Raw genomic sequence first — 18,283 nt, 5'->3', positions numbered from 1 at the left:
AAGTAAGTCAAATGCTATCATGAGATAGTATAACTAATTCTTAAGCTTTTGTAGAATTGATATCAATTTGTAACTTGGGGAAATTGTTGTTTGTTTCAGGTGGAATTCACTTATGAACAAACCCTTGGTTTTGTTTATGCTGGAATCATCTTTGTTATCCATTCACCACAGAAGGTGCCCCAGATTGATGGTTTAGGCTTGTCATCACCTGTGGGAATGCATGCACAGGTAACAATCCGCCAAGTCAAGGTAAATAATATTCACAAGGTGTAGAGTCTGAGGGAATCAGGTAAGGTAATAAATGTATATACACATAAATAATACTTCCACTAGAAACCTTTTTCTGCCATGCTCTCAGAAGACCTCTGGAAATTCCAGAGTTTCATTTCAGATTCTTTCCCATTACTAGGAGGTAACTATTTAGCAAAAACAATGAATTCACATGTACAACATAAGTGAAAGCTGGGAAACCTGGTAAAATCAACGTAATTTTAAATTCCATTAGAGATGGAAAGAATCAGTAAATATGAAGACACTCCTAAGTTGCTGAACTGTGCGTTTTCTCAATGAGATGCTCTGGAAAGAAGAAAAATAAGTGGGAAGAGGAGGAATTTTGGAGTCAGACATGTCTGGCTGATTTCCATTGGCCAGCCTCTTGCTCTGCAATTTCCTTAATTAACTTCCTGAAATTCCATCTCCTTTCTCTGATAAAGATAATATTGTGTTTTCATGGTTATTATGAGGTTTACGTGAAATGACATAAAGAAAGCACTTACCCACTGCCTGGCATAAAATAAGTACTCAATAAAGGATTATTTGTGTGTGTATGATTTTGGTTCCTATTTTGTGGGTGGACTGATTAATATGCTAACATATTATTTCCATAAATGATACTATTTTTCTTATATGAGTTAATTTTTAGAGCAGTCTGTCTGATTTTATTAATTCACTACAGGTACAGAGCATTTGGGATATGTGTGAAAGGACCCCTGTTATATCTACCTTCAGGGATTTTCACGTTAATAGAGCAGGCAAAATAGGCAAATGTAGTCAATTAAAAAAAAAAAAGAATCAAAGAGATCTGAGAAAAAAAGTAAAAATGTATATTAGCTTCTCTTCTTGGAATGGAGATGTATGGATTGACTCAGATAAACTTCCTGAGCTAGGTATTTATTTTATCTCAAGACAGTCCATCAAGAATACTCCTGGGGAGAATGCAACCCTAACATCAAGCTGCAGAATTTTAGTACCTACAGCACTTCTGGTTGCTTGAAGGAATGCATGGCTCAGCACATACAAGGGCAATGCGGATGTTTACCTTTTCTGCTTCCTGGTAAATAAAGAATGACAAATTTCCCTTATTTAATTTTTCCTACTTAATTTGAGTCACAGGAAATGAACGTATCAGAAAATTGTTTTCCATTCTTATGAAATTCTATGCCAGAAAAGTCATCCATTTAACAAATACAACCTCCACTGACAGATTTTAAATCCCGGAGTCATAGTGGAGATTTCTGGAAAAGAAAAGAAAATTGAACGAGGCCCCAATTCTTCTTTTGAGCATGTAAGTCTGGGTGCTCTTAAATATCTAAAACCGATCATCACAGTTTTCTCAGTTTGAAAGCAAAATTAGATCATCTATATAAATCTTAACCCCAAATATTTCATCATTGGGGAATTCTTTTCTTTCTGGTTAGAAAAACAACCGAGGCTCCCTTTGCATAGAATTTGGAACATTTCCAAAGTCATGGATATTGGAAGCAAGCCCCGAAGGATGCAGTAGGGCAGGGTGGATAAGAGCTAGACTCTGACCCAGGCTGTTCATTTCAGCTACACAATTTTTCCTCTATGTGACCTTCAACTAAACCTCTCTGTACCTCCTATAAGCTGGGAAGAATAATAATAGTATCCTAGCTCATGGGATTGTCATAAGGATGAAAGGAGCATGTAAGTAGCTTGAAACCCACCTGACACAGAATACACTCTATATAAACACTGGTTATTTTTATTCAGATTTGCCTCATCCCCCTTCTCCGGCAAATTTATAAAGAAGTGTAGAGTGCATTAAAGGCAATACCAGTTTGGCCCTTTAAATTTGCTGCTATGGCCCATCTCCCGCGCGCGCACACACACACACACACACACACACACACACACACTGGATATACTACTAACTCTGCTCTTATTAACAATGGTTTCTACTTGGCAAACTTCTTAGGAATTTTGAGAATCATCACTTCCTTCTTTCGAGCATTCTGATCATTGGCCTCTGGCCCCTCAAAAACTGCCATTCTGTAAAACTGCTAATGCTGGATCTGATCCATCATTCCTAATTATCTTTCCAAAGTTTCTGGGGAAAAAAAAAATCTGAACTGATGGATGAACCATAATGTTTATAATTTTAAAATGTATTACTTCTTACAAGTTAGAAACTGGATTATAAATATGTAATTTTGTAAGTTAATTACAAATATGTAATTAGGAGCTAGACAAAGTGAAATATAAAATACGAAGCATGGCATTTGTGCAAACTTTTGCATATCCCACGTGCTTCCAAAATGGTATCTTATTTGGTTTGATCCTCACATATCCATCTACGTGAGAACATAGACGAGGACATTAAAAATATAGAGACGTTAAATGAAGCAGCGAAAGTACCTCTACTAACAACTTGCAGAGCCAATCCCCAAAATCAGTTTTTCAGATATGGATTGTTTCCAAAACGTCATTGCTCTTTGCAATGAGAAAAACAGCATTTGAAGAAGCCCCGCATACTTTGGGAAAGACAGGCTTCTTTATCAATTTAATGCTGAAAGTAGATTTATTTTTTGTATTTCTTTCATTTCCTTTACAGAGAGCACTTCCTCATAGTTAGCCAAATGTATCTGCAAATTATAAGTGGACAATCCCTTTTGGTTATTTTCAAGATCCTTGACTAAACATTGAGGCTAACCCCAGAGACCGCATGGGGTTACGGCAGTAGACAATTAGCGATGTTAAGGTGCAATGACTAAAGTTTTAGAATCAGCCTGGAATTAATCCCAGCTCTGCTACATATTGATTTTACAATTTCTTGCAAGGTCCACAGCCAATGATTAACAATATTAGTCCTTACCTGCCCCATACTACCGCTAGAAAGGCAACATACCAGGTGTGTCAGTGTGTATATGTATGTTTAAAGCACATGTAAGTATTGTAATTACAGGTAAGTTTAAAGCATATGTAAATATGGAAGTGTTCAGTCACTAAATTGTACACCGGAAACTAATATTACATTGCAGGTTAACTAACTGGAACTTAGATAAAAACTTTTTTTTTTTTAGAGAAAGTATACTGTATGCTATGCATCTTCCAATACCATAAAAAAAAAATCAAACAATCAATCAATGCATAGAAGGAACAGGACAGAAGGTGAGCAAAATGAGCCAAGCCCAGCTCCCCTGCAACTGCTTGGACAAACCACTTTCTGAACCTTAGTTTCTTATTTATAACAATGATGATTCCCACATCACAGGATTAGTGTAGGGACAAATGAGATGATAAGTGTGAGAACAATTTTAAACTTCAAAGCTACGTTTTAAGACATTATCTCCACTTAAATGAGTTTGCCTGATATAGATGGATGAAGAGAAACATGGAAATTAACAAAAACATTACTATTTTTCCTTTCAATGTATATTTACCTTAAGTATTAGCATGTTTTTATAGTTTGTTGTTGTTCTTGCTGTTTTGCAAACCACAAGATGGATGGATAAAATATATTTTTGTCATTATGTCACTTATTTCATGAAATGTAAAGTCTTTATGTTTAGATTTATTATTTTTAATGAAATGGGATAGAGTGTGACCTACAAAAGTTTTACAACTGTGTTTCACCTACACTTGGTAAGTGGTTTAATTTATTTCTTTATTCTCACGATTTATATGACAATTGCTCAGAGTGATACAACACGTTAAACCATAGTATCGCTAGTCCTGAGATGAAACAGAATAGAGACTGTAAAGAGGAACTTTTTCAATGTTTTTAGAATTAGGAACAGTAGCTTATATAGACATAGACAATAAAACAAAACAAAACCCTCTGAATTCAAGATGCACCTGAATTAAAGATATTCATTGACCTGGGCACCTGGGTGGCTCAGTGGGTTAAGTGTCAGACTTAAGCTCAGGTCATGATCTCACGGTGTGTGGGTTCAATCCCCATGTCAGGCTCTGTGCTGACAGCTCAGGGCCTGGAGCCTGCTTCAGATTCTCTGTCTCCCTCTCTCTGCCCTCCCTCCACTTGCATGCTCTCTCTCTCTCTTTCTCAAAAATAAATAGACATTAAAAAATTCTTATGAAAAACAGACATTCAGTGACAAAGTCACAGCAGAAAGCTTTGATTCTTATTTGTTTTCTTTAAAAAAAAGTGTATTTTTTTTTAAAGTGTATTTATTTTGAGAGACAGAGGGAGTATGAGCAGGGGAGAGGTAAGGAGAGAGATAGAGAATCCCAAGCAGGCTCTGTGCTGTCAGTGCAGAGCCCAACGTGGGGCTCTATCTCATGAATTGTGAGATCCTGACCTGAATTGAGATCAAGAGACAGATGCTTGACTGACGGAGCCACCCAGGCACCGCGTGATTTTTATTTCCAAATTTTGTGTTTTTTCAATTTTATAGTTTTGTATAATCAAAATAGCCTTGCTTTTTTTTTTTTTTCTTATTATATAAATAAAGCATGCTTGTTGTAACTAGTTCCAACATTACAGAACAGAGAAAAATCTTGCGGAGATCAGTACAAGTGGCATCACTCTGAGAATTATTACCATTATTTAGGTGACCATTCTCTCATTTATTCATTTCGTTATACACCGCATTATATGTAAATGCTTATATAAATTTTTATGCAAATGAGACCAATACCATACACGCCACCTTTACTGGGTACAACTTCTTTTTAAGCAATATTTTTTTACTTTCATATTATTTATCTTAACTCCGAACCAATGTTAATACTCTAGTATATTCTACTTTTATTTTTTTCCACATAAATAGGTTCATATTTATGTGGTAAATCATTGTTTTTTAAAATTAAAATAGAATAATATTCTATAAAACTTGCTGTTCTATCCCATTGTGGAAATATCTCCAGGACACCAGGAATAGAATGAGAAGTTTCTTTTCCATTGTTGTAAAATAGTTCATGGAATGGATATGGGTAGAAGGAACCTGATGTATTTTTTAATATCTTTCAAGCTGAATATGCAGAAGTCAGATTATTGACCAGTGGAGTTAAGAGTTACGTTGTCAAATTTCTTATGATTTCCTGTCCCTGATGGAGGCTGGAGAGAAAGTTTGGGGAAATAAATCATGCATGCAGTCCTTCAGGGAGTGTGGAGTGATAATGGGTTACACAGAAAAATGTGTGCTTATGACAGCATGTGTGTGTGAGTGGATGTGTTTGTGTGAGTTGAAGGAAAGGATGGTGTTTATTACCAGAATAAAGAACTAGAGAAAGCAAGCAAAAGTCATGCCCTGAAGAAGTATCATACTTAGATTCCGGAGAAGAAACCCAAAGTTTGCCATTAATCAGGGAGTCTTGGTAAACAAAGCATTCACAAGAACAAAGAGTTTCGGTAGCAAAACTACAGGGAAGAACAAGAAAGGAATATTTACCCAGAGTGAGGAGCAGAGAGATTGGGTACCAGGATGTGGTCCAAAGGAAAGCTGGAGACAAATACCACCTCCTGCAGGGGATTTTTCAAGGATACATTTGCATCGATAGCTTGATTGCTCTACAGAAGTCAAGACAAGACAGAGGACAGAGAACCTCGGTGGTTGAGTAAGAAGTCACTAGGTCCACAGCTACAAGATAATCTGAACACCCAGCCATGTATTTTACGCTGTTAGAACTTGAGATAAACCGCAGGATAAGTTTACTTTAAACCTGAGTCATTGGCTTTCAGGATTATATTTCAAAGTTCCTCTCAAAGTGATATAAGGTCACACAAACAACTTTCCATCTTTCTCCTGTCCAAATGCATACTATTTTATGGAGATAAACCCAAAGAATTTCTAGAAAAAACTTCTCATTTCTCACAAAGGTCAGAAGCCAGTGACTCAATGAATTTAAAAGATAATAATTCCTATGTTTCATATTCTGTCTCCTTCGCTGTATTTATGTTAAAATATAAAATATAAACACCATTTGTTAAGACAGTGATGATAGAAATTGTTAACCACGTTTTTAGCATTGAAAATCAAATGATAAAATTTTAAAAAGCTCTTTCCTCCCGACTGTGAAATGATCCCCTTTTCTCAATATCCTGTCCTGATTTTCATTTCAGACTACAATAAAGTTAAGGAATCATGTACAATGGGAAAACATAATTCTAGCTGCCCTGTTCCTTGTGAAGAAACAGAATACCCTGCTACTATTTCTTATTCTACTTTTCCAAGTCAAAAACCTTTGAAATATCTTTCCAAGAAGTTAAATCAAAGTCAGGAATATATCAGGTAATCTTTTTTAGTCTTGTAAATTTCTTGAAATCAGCACGAATATTTTGTTTACTCAAAACTCTTAAAGGCCGAGAAAACAAAATTCTGATCAATCAAAGGAGGCAAAGACTTATGTCACTCAATTAACAATGAAAACCTAGAATTTTAAAAGTCATGCCCTTGAATCCTTTAATTGTGTGAAAACTAAAATGAGGCCTGCTTGAGTAATTTGCTCATGATCTCACCCTTGTTGGCCCAACTGGAGAAAATAATAGTACTGACTAATATTAGTTGATGCTTTAAAGTATGAAAACCTCCAGGACACCTGGGTGGCTCGGTCAGTTGGGTGTCTGACTTCGACTCAGGTCATGATCTCACGATTTGTGAGTTCAAGCCCTGCATCAGGCTCTGTGCTGACAGCTCAGAGCCTGGATCCTGCTTTAGATTCTGTGTCTCCTGCTCTTTCTGCCCCTTCCCTGCCCACTCTCTGTCTCTCTCTGTCTCAAAAATAAATAAACGTTAAAAAAATTAAAGTGTGAAAACTCCTTACCTGCATATCACATAGTTTATTTTAATAACTGTAAGGTTGATGGAACACAAATTATTGTTCTCATTTTACAGGTAAGGAAACTGAAGCACACTGTATCTCATGTTAAATGTCCTATAAAGGTAGTCAGTGGCACAGAAAGAACTTATGCCCAAGACTTATGACCACAGATTCCTTGTATTTTTCCATAAAGATATATACTTCCAAGTTTCATTAACTGAGGATTAAATTATGTCTCTTTCTGCTACACCATTAGAAATTGCAAGTCAAACTTCATGGAGAACTCTTTTAAAATCAGGGAGCAGCCTTAACATTTCTCTTTGTTTTGTGTTTATATTTTTAAGTTGAGCACCTGAAACAGCAACATAGTACATTGGTGTTTGCAATTTCATTTAATATAATTAAAATATATTAACTAATTAAAAGCTGATTTACTTTTGCACAGCCGGGTATCTAACGGTAAAAGCGTGTTTTGAATCCAGTGTTATCTTGGTATTTATTTTAATGAAATAAATAAAATACTCTCCCCATGTAAATACCCAAACAATAAAGTGATCTTTAAAAATCAGAAAGCGGGGCAACTGGCTGGCTGGGTCGATTAAGGGTCTGACTTCGGCTCAAGTCATGATCTCACAGTTTGTGGGCTTGAGCCCCACATCAGGCTCTATGGTGACAGCTCAGAGCCTGGAGCCTGCTTCGGATTCTGTGTCTCTCTCCCTCTCTGCCCCTCCCCCGCTCACGCTCACTCTCTCTCTCTCTCTATCTCTCTATCTCTCAGAAATTAAATAGAAACATTTAAAACATTTTTAAATCAGAAAGAGAAAGTACTTTCATCAAGACAGGGTTCATGAGGTATGATTTCAAATACTTAGCAGATAAGAAGAAGAAAAGGCTAGAAAATTTGCAATGATCTCTGTTAATGGTTTTGTATCCAGTACAGATGTCTCTTTGTATTCCATTTTAATATGTGAAAGTGATTTATATATGGTATTATTTCTGTTATACTAAAATATGACCAAGAAGAGTACTTTGTGTGACTTTTGGCTGCTAGAGATCTCCCGAGTTTCATCATTATTTAATATGCAAAGAATGTAGGCATGATTTTGGAGACATATCGGTGAATCAGAAAAGAACCCATGTATAACGAAGATGATCCTAGAGAACATTGAGAGGTTTTTTTCCCTAAAACTTAGATTATTATAAATTTCTTTCCAATTAATCTTATCACACAATGGATATGTGAGGACCTCACATGGCTGTGAAGAGTTGAGGCCATTACTGCGAGGAATAGGGCGAGTCGCTGAACTGAGGCAGCGGAATGCAGGGTGTCCAAATCATAGATGGAGCTGGTGGTTAAAAACCACACATATAATTAGGAAACTGGCTTGGGCACAGGTACCAGAAATCAAAGAGTAATAAATCAGAAAACACAAATGCCAGGAGAGCAGATGTGAAATCTTAGCCACGGTAAGATTTGAAACAAAGCAACTTCCAACATACATGAAGACTTGTCTGTGTTTCTTCCGTACACACAAGCCAACCTCAGACTATGACCAATCCAGGGCCTCATGTGGCAGCTGCCAAACCCCATTAGAAAGATGATAGGAAGCTTAGCTTGACTAAGGTAGGCAGTTTGCAAGTGAATATAAAGATAAATTTTGGCTGAATCCAGGCCAATTCCATTAGCAAAACAAATGAACTTTGTGAATTGTTCTGTTTTAATTTGACAATTTTTCAAGTAAAAATTGTATCAAATTGTTTGTTTTATGCAAAACTAATTCATTCCCCTTAATACAGCACTCGTACTCAAGCAACCGGAAGTCCTTATTTAGTGTTTTGTAAACGCAATATACTCTCGATTTTTATGTTGATCTCCTTACTGTTATTAAAATCCAAATATGTTATAATTGTGCCTCCCCTGACACAAACAAATATTCTTGGACTTAAATCCCAAACAATTTCATTATCTTCATGAAGCATAGATTCAATGAGAGCCAAATTACTAGGCAAGCAAGGCACATGCCTGCGAGAAGTAGAATAAATGTCACACTATTTTGTAAGGGATGAATTTATCTTCTCTCAAAAACACAGATGGATAATGATTGGAAACAGTTATGAGGTTTGTGCTTAGGAAATTAAACAATATTATCAGTGTACATGCAAATTAAGAGCACAATGGAGAGCAAAAAGATTGCAGTATTGCTAAAATTACTGGACTTCCAAGACTTTATTATTTTCTTCACTTTCGCAGCTGTTTTATTGTTTGTAAATATGGCAGTACCTCCTGATTATCAACTTAAATAAAATACATTCTCCTGTCACCCTGGGTTAAACCAGTGGAAATTAAGTAAACATATTAATGATATATTTTGAAGTAAGTGTACTTAGGAATATTGATTTCTAACTGTGAACAATTAGGAGAGTGATTTACAGCCATGTTCCTTAGATATATGAGAAAACACCACGTAATTCCAAGAAACATTGCTAATAGGATTCATTCTTATTGTTGCCATCTGAAAAATCGTCAGGTGGTTGGTTTCCACCTCAGCTTATAAACAGACAGGTTAATATCTACCCTTTCCTTCATTGGTTTCATCTTCAATTTGTTCCCTATTTCTTCATTTTACAAATATGTACTGAGCACCTACTCTGTGTCAGGATATGAGGTGTTCTAGGCATTAAGTTTACCTCACTGAACAAAAGACAAAAACCCTGACTTGTTGCACTTATTCCCACTGGGGTGAAGATGAACAATAAATATATATAGTCATATCAGATGGTGCTAAGTGCTGTGGAGAGAAAGGAAGCAGAAAAAGGGCCCGAGGAAGCCAGAGTCAGGAAGAGTTGTTCTTAGGGTTGAGGATTGAAATAAAGTAAGATCTTCCTGAGAAGGTGGCAGTTGAGCAAAGATCTAAAGCAGTGGTTCTCGAACTTTTTGATCTCAAGGTCCCTTTGCATTCTTAGAAGTTACTGAAGAGTCCAATGAGCTTTTATTTGTGTGAGTTGTATAAATATTTGTCATATTGAAAATTTAAACTATAAAAATGTTATTTATTAATTCATTTGAAACAGTAATAATAAATTACTCTATGGCAACATTAGCTAAAAGATTTTTATAAACAATAACTATTTTCAGAAATATATAATTTAGGAAGAAGAGTAGTATTGTTTTAGAATATTGTAAATTTCTTCAGTCTCTAGCTTAATAGAAGCCAGCTAGATTTTCATTTTTGCATTTAATCTGTTGGTTTATGTTACTTTGATTGATGACTGTGAAGAAAACCTTAGGTCAAACAGATATGTAGTTGGGAAAGACAGGCATATTTTAATAGCTTTTGGGGATATGTGACACTTTTCTTTGATAACACATCAGAGCTCAACAAGTGAAGTTTCTTACATGTTCATTATAATATGCATCTTGTGGTTGCCCCATGGGGAGTGGAATTAACTCTCTACTCAAAATCTGATTTGGATGTTGGGACCCATGATGTCACACTCGCCTCAAGGGAGTATGAAAAAATTCATAGTCATATAATGAGACTTTCTGGGAAGTCCCTGGGGTCTCCCAAGCAGATCCTCTGTTGGCTTGAGAGAACAAGGAGAGGCAGCCACCTTTGCCTTGCAATGTGGTTATGAATTCAGACTTGGCTTAGAAATCCCAAGGATTTGAACTTTCCCAGTTACCAAAGGAGAAAGTGCATGGGCTTTCCTATCAGTTTATCTCTTATGGGATTGGAAGAGGCAAGGATGGCACTGGAAAGCTGCCATTTGAAAGTCGTGATATATCAAAACATCTCAATGAAGTTTTTGTACTTAAATATATTAATATCTCTTGGTCTTGTACTTTCAATGGATCTTTCATCCACGAATGATTTTGAACGTTATTTCTTGGTCATTAGAAAACTTCTAGGGGCACCTGGGTGGCTCAGTTAGTGAAGCATCAGAGTCTTGATTTCAGCTCAGGTCATGATCTCACAGTTCGTGGGATCGAGCCCCTCATTGGGCACCATGCTGACAGCACAGGGCCTACTTGGGATGCTGTCTCTTCCTCTTTCTCTGTCCCTTTCCTGCTCATGCTCTCTCTCTCTCTCTCTCTCTCTCAAAATAAATAAGCATTAAAAAAAAAAGAAAAAATTCTCTGAGTTGTGCAGATCTTCCAAATATTGATCCATTTTATTATATAATATATATTTCATTTTAATATCATTATTTATCAAAAAGTCTTTAAAAATTGGGGAGTTGTCAAGCTCATCATAGCAGACACAAATTCTCCAAAATTCTGTCACATTAAAACCTAAGCTCAAAATTTATATTATTATTTTCTATTAATTTTTTTTAATGTTTATTTACCTTTGAGAGAGAAGGTGCATGGGGGAGGGGCCAAGAGGGAGGGAGTCACAGAATCTGAAGCAAGCTCCAAGCTGTCAGCGCAGGGCCTGACATGGGGCTCAAACCCACAAGCTGTGAAACATGACCTGAGCCGAAGTTGGATGCTTAACTGAGCCACCCAGGTGCCCCTCGAAATTTATTATTAACTACAAATCTTATCAGCTATTGAAGCAACAAGTCATTGTGTTCATTTCTGTGACAATGTCCACCAAATATCATAGTCTGAATAACCATAGTTTGCCAGTTTGCTAGCTTCCTTGAAATAACAATCACCGTCAAAATATCACATGATATGTTCGTTTATTATGAAAATAATTTTGACTTCATGAACCCCCCAAAAAGATATCGGGGACCCCTAAGTGTCTGTGACCACACTTTGAAAACTACTGATCTAAAGGAGATATAAGAATTAGCCTCAGTGGTAAATGGTGGAAGAACATTCCAGCAGGAGGGAAAATCAAATGCAGAGGAAGATTCTAAGCCAACAGCATGCCTCATGTACGGATAGAGCACAATGAAGGTTGGTATGGCAGGAAGCAGTATAAGCAATGACCCATGATGGTAGGGCATGAGTTGAGAAAGTTCAAAGTGGGTGGGTGACAGAGGTAGGGCCATGGAGGAGTTTTACTTAGAGTATACTGGGGAATATCTAGGGAGTTTTGAGCAAAAGAGTGATATGATTTGTTAGTTGCAGAAGTATTATTTTGATTATTGTGTGAAGAAATAGGATATGTAGATATTGCAGTGAAATACATTAAAGTTGGAAGTGGAAAGACCATTCAGAAAGCTATTGGAAAAATCCAGGTGAGATGGATTCTGTACATATTTTGAAGATAAAGCAAATATTTACCGATGGATTTGGCTGTGTATTGTTAATATCTTATAAATGGAGGAAATGTGAAGAGTTTGACTTGGAATATGTTCAATTTGAAATACCTATTGAACATTCAAAGAAAAATACCATGAGACAACTGGATATGTTATTCAAGTTCAAAGTAAGATCTGAGCTGGGGTGGGGACAGAGTGTGAGGGCATCCAAGGCTATCTGAAGAGATATTTTAAAATAATTTTTATTCACTTTGGTCTCAAGTAAAGATTTCTAGAAGACACTAGGAAAACAGTCTGCCCTAATATATTAATGATATAAATGACTGCCATTTATTGAACACCCAGTATATACCAGATTCTATGCCAATTCTTTACATACATTATTTAATTTCTCCTCACATAGCTTTAAAATCCCAACTCTAGGGGTGCCTGGTGGCTCAGTCGATTCAGTGTCTGACTTTGGCTGAGGTCATGATCTCTCAGTCCGTGAGTTCAAGCCCCATGCCAGGCTCTGTGCTGACGGCTCAGAGCCTGCAGCTGGCTTTGGATTGTGTGTCTCCCTTTCTTCTGCTCCTCCCCCACTCACTCACTCTCTCTCTCTCTCTCTCAAAAATAAAAATAAACTTAAAAAAAAAAATCAAATCAAATCCAATCCAATCCTGACTCTAAAATCCCCACTACAGATGAGGAAACCAAGGTTCCAGAAACCCACATGGTTTCTCCAGGATCACACAAGTAACAAAAGACAAGATTTGAATCCAGATCAGACACATACTTAAATGTTTGTAAATATTCCAATCTACTCAATAGATATTGACATTTAATGTCTTTTTCCAATTTTCTCAGGAATAAGCCATAGAAAAATTATTGGATCTGGGGAAAAATTCTTCTCCTTAAATACCAACATGGCAAGAGTACCTTCCAAATGTAACAAGCTATTGTGATTACAGTGCTGTGTTTAATTCAACATTAAGTGACAACTGAATTAAAAATGAATATTAATTTCATCAAATAAGCATTAAAAGTAATGCTGACAATCTTGAGCCAGATTAACTCTGTTTTTATCCCCAGGGAGAATCTTGTGAACATTGAAATAAACTACAGTGACTTATACTATAAGATAACTCAGCAGCAAAAGGCAGTGAGTGTGTCTGAGTTACTTGGTAAGTGTTAATTTACTTGTTCTTCAATTTTTAAGACATTTTCTCTCAGGTTCTTTTTTTTTTTTTTTTTTTTCCTTTTGTACTTAAGGTTTTAGCTTCTCAATGGAGAAGTGATAGTGCTTGTCTTCGTCTGTCATTTAAATTTTTTTTTTTTAATGTTTATTTATTTTTGAGACAGGGAGAGATAGCGTGAACAGGGGAGGGGCAGAGAGAGAGGGAGACACAGAATCTGAAACAGGCTCCAGGGTCTGAGCTGTCAGCACAAAGCCCGACGCAGGGCTTGAACTCACGGACCGTGAGATCATGACCTGAGCCGAAGCCGGATGCCTAACCGACTGAGCCACCCAGGCGCCCCTTTCGTCTGTCATTTAAATCTGACACTTTCTCTCTCCCTAGACACACCTCCAGTAAACCTCACACTGGGTTTCACCAAGAAAGGCTGACATTCATATTCGAACTCAGCATCTTGCTTTCCTTTCAGACACCGGGCACTCCTCCCCGCCAAGCAACTGATTTATAGAGTGTTCCAGCAATCCTGCTTCTGAGTAGATAAGCATCTCAGACATCCACACAGAACTCCACTCAGATTGGAGCGAAGAGACTGAGCGAGTAGAATTTAATCTTTTTGTACTTCTAATTTATTATTTATTTATTTATTTATTATAGAATTTATTGTCAAGTTAGCTAACATACAGTGTACGTGGTGCGCTCTTGGCTTCGGGAGTAGATTCCTGTGATTCACCACTCACTCAAAAAAACCCAGTGCTCATCCCAACAAGTGCCTTCCTCAGTGCCCACCACCGATTGTCCTGCCCATCCCTCTGCCACCCCACTCTCTACCACCCTTAGTTTGTTCTCTGTATTTAAAGTCTCTTATGGCTGGCTTCCCTCTCTGTTTGTAAGTATATATTTTTTTCTTTCCCTTCCCCCATGATCTTCTGTGACATTTCTCAACTTTCACCTATGAGTGAAAACGTATGATATCTGTCTTTTGCTGACTGACTTATATCACTTAGTGTAATACCCTCCAGTTCCGTCCACCTTGTTGCAAATAGCAAGATTTCATTCTTTTTCATTACCAAGTAGTATTCCATTGTATATATAAACCACATCTTCTTTATCCATTCATGAGGTGATGGACATTTGAGCTCCTTCCATAATTTGGCTATTGTTGATAGTGCTGCTATAAACATTGGGGTACATGTGCTCCCATGAATCAGCACTCAAGTAAAATTCAATCTTTAAGTTACAAGCATTGTCTGTTCATGTCCTTAACAAATTTAATTGCTGATTTTGTAGATCTTATTGCATATTTACAGGAAGTTATGTAGGAGACAGTAAAAAGTATCAATCAGGCAAAATAACAGCAATCACACATGAGCAGCTAAGACCCTAAATGGGGAGGAAATATACAAATTTCTCAAAGGTCTAGAGGCAACTTATATTTCACTACCAAACTGTAAAAAAAAATAGCATGATTCTAAGAATGGTCCAAGGCAATGAGAAAAAGATTAATAATGTAATCTATTTAAGAAGTCAGTGCTACAGGGGCACCTGAGTGGCTCAGTCAGTTAAGAGACTGACTTCAGCTCAGGTCATGATCTCGCAGTTCATGGGTTTGAGCCCCGCATAAGACTCTGTGCTGACAGCTCAGAGCCTGGAACCTGAGATTCTGTGTCTCCTTCTCCCTCTACTCCTCCCTCACTCATTATTATTATTAAAATAATAAACATAAACATAAAAAAATTTTAATAAACATTTTAAAAAATAATTTAAAAAAAAGAAGTCAGTGCTACAGTAGTCAAATTCAGAGACAAAAAGTTGGATGGTGGTTGCCAGGGGCTGGGGGGAATGGGAGACTGGAGAGATTTTTTAATGGGTACAGGGTTTAAGTTGGGGGGATAAAAAAGTTCTGGAGACGGACGTTGGTGATGGCTGCACTACAGTGGGAATGTACGTAGTGCCACAGAACTACATGCTTAAAATCTATTAATATGGCAAATTTTGTGTTACATTTTACTACAACTAAGCACAATCAATAAAGACAAATATAGATTTTAAAAATTTCTTAAAGAGAAGGCAATACTGTGTTAACATATTTTAGTTAGATGAAATATTACAAGTGCTTAAAAAGAAATAGTTTGGACGCTAGAATTCACAAATTGCTTCACAAATTGTTTCTGGAAAACATCATCATTCAATTAGTCACCTGAATGTTACATTTCCGTTCATTTACCACATGGAAATGAATTTGTAATTGTCTAGGATGTTTTATTGATTTGTCTCAATTTATTATCTTCCAAAATCTTTGAGTTGTATTTTTGGAAACAGATTTTACAATTGCTTTCTCTCTCTCAAGTCATCAGTTGGTTAATTCTTTCTCTGTAACTCTCTCCTTTTTGAGATGATTTACATAAATATTATTTTAAGATATCATTAATTTCTATTACTTCATACCAATCTTAACATAATACAACTAATTCATTTTCATATAATATCAACTATGGTTAATCTATTAGCTTCAAATAATTTAAACTCTAGTAATGTTTGATGTGCCTTTTATAAAAGACACATTATTTATTCGATTTCATTATTGGCTGTATTACATCAGATGTTGGTGGTCAACTGGACCTATTTTGTGGGGCCAGCATGATTACAATTATAGAAATTATTGAATATATATTCACCAATTTCTACTGGATATGCATTTTGTTCTTGCTGAAGATACCTCAAATGACCCAGGGGTCTCCTCCACCTCAGCATCATCTGAAGAAGAGAAATCACATAGAAGAATGCTAATGTTCACATAGGACAAAAGCTTTTGCTTTTCTCTTCATAATACCTTCAAATTTCTTCATGACTAATTCACTGTTATGTAATTTTATCTTATATTTTGGAAATTCAGTAAAAGCCACTGTAGGTATCTATCTCTTTATACATCTTTATCTCTGTCTATACTTATGTGTATATATATATTATATATATTAATATATCTATTAATATCTATTAATATATTAATAGATATTATATATATTAATATATTAATAGATATTAATATATATTAATATATTAATAGATATTATATATATTATATATACACACACACACATACACACACACACACATGCATACACATACAGGGAAAGAGAGAGAGAAAAAAAAGAGAGAGAGAGAGCAGGGAGGTACTATTTTTTTTTCAACATTGATTTCCCAGCACCTGCAACAGTAGAGATGGTGTAGTAGGCATTTCATAATTTTTTTTTAATGAATGAATGTATAATGTAAAAGGACATTCTTTATGTCCTTTATCTTCTTATGTCCTATCTAAAAATGCAAACTGGACCTGGTAAATGAACTGTATGTGAGGAGAAAAGATACTTTTTTATTCTGGAAAGAATATGTGCAGACTGTGCTTTACAAAATTTCTGAGAATATTTATTTTCACTAAAATTCAACATAATTTTATTTTACTTTGTCTGTAAAGTTATACTGTATAACTGTATAACTTTTCTAGGGGCAGGAATCTCTATGTTTTTCCTATACAGGTGGATATTTAAATCTATTTAAAAATAAAGTTAAATTTATTTAATTTTATTGGTATATTGGTATATTGGGAGTACGTAGTGTTTTGTCAGTTTCTCCACATATCTCCATGTGCTTATTTAATCAATCAACCTGCTTTCAGCCTCTCAGAATATTCAATCAATGGTGAATTATTCAGAAGTCTTGTCAAAAACATTTAAGAAATAATCATCAGGTCATAGAATTCTAACCCCAAATTCATTCTAGTGTTTCCAGGTCTCATTTCCTTTCCAGCCACATGAGAATAACATCTGAAAAGTTTTAAGGTGTTGTTTTCAAGTTTATTTATAAGCAAGTGCTTAGTGCTGTGGAGATCAGGCCAGTGCAATTAGACAGGACTCAGTCGAATGAGGAATATGTTTATCTCATGACCTGGCCATCCCTATCATGACAAATACTTCAGAGAAATTCTCTCCCAGAGATGTGACAGGCTAGAAGCTGCTTCATCCTTATAGCTATCATTGGGGAGACCTACGGCAATGGCGTGGGTACATGCCATGCAAGACTAAGCAGCAGAGGGACGCTATGGATTAAATGTGATCCCCCCCAAATGCTGATATATTGATAAATCTTAAAAAATAAAGTGTTAAGTAAAGAAAAGTTTAAAATATAAAACACTCCTGGAGTACCTGGGTGGCTCAGTTGGTTATACATCTGACTTGATTTTGGATCTGGTTGTGATCTCAAGGTTTGTGAGATCCAACCCTACGTCGGGCTCCACACTGACAGCATGGCGCCTACCTGGGATTCTCTCTCTCCCTCCCTCTCTGCCTTCCCCCAGTGTCTCTCTCTTTCTCTCAAAATAAATAAACTTAACGTATATATACATATAACATGTATATTATAATATGTAAAACATATATATGTATAAGACTCCAAACTCTATAATGCAATAGTTTATGTAAATTGAATATGCATGCACACAGAGCAAGTATGTTATGTCTTCAAGAGAATACATATTTAAAAAGTAAACAAAAATATCACATTAAATATTTACATAAAAACACATCAGAAAGATTGCCTGTAGTGGAAAGGAGAATGAGAAGTGAAGAAATAAGAAATAAAGAATAAGAAATAAGAATAAGAAATAAAGAAATAAGAAATAAAATAAAAAATAAATAAGGTAAATAAACCAATAAACAGAAAATATAAGACTGATGATACTGCAGAGTGAAAAGTAACTCATTTCTCTGCCCTGTGGACCAAAATCTAGCATAAAATATTTGGCTGCAAAGCCATGAGTTTTTTTTGTTTATTTTTGTTTTTGTTTTTGTTTTTGTTTTTGTGACCATTGTGAA

General features: G+C 35.9%; 1 protein-coding gene across 1 annotated transcript in view; it reads left to right on the top strand.

The window, feature by feature from the left end:
* ASIC5 (acid sensing ion channel subunit family member 5) overlaps nt 1-16,251 on the top strand; it is a 29,412-nt gene extending 13,161 nt beyond the window's left edge. The window contains 6 exon segments of the mRNA XM_060655803.3: nt 100-249; nt 1,186-1,333; nt 3,829-3,885; nt 6,326-6,494; nt 13,312-13,403; nt 16,015-16,251. Of these exon segments, the coding sequence (XP_060511786.3) occupies nt 100-249; nt 1,186-1,333; nt 3,829-3,885; nt 6,326-6,494; nt 13,312-13,403; nt 16,015-16,202 (804 nt within the window). The 3' untranslated portion in view covers nt 16,203-16,251.
* Nucleotides 16,252-18,283: the final 2,032 nt, after the last annotated feature.

The sequence above is a fragment of the Panthera onca genome, chromosome B1 (genome assembly GCF_046562875.1).
Source record: "Panthera onca isolate mPanOnc1 chromosome B1, mPanOnc1 haplotype 2, whole genome shotgun sequence".
Lineage (NCBI taxonomy): Eukaryota > Metazoa > Chordata > Mammalia > Carnivora > Felidae > Panthera > Panthera onca.
The sequence above is the reverse complement of the archived record's forward strand: the minus strand, read 5'-3'. Positions and strand labels throughout refer to the sequence as shown.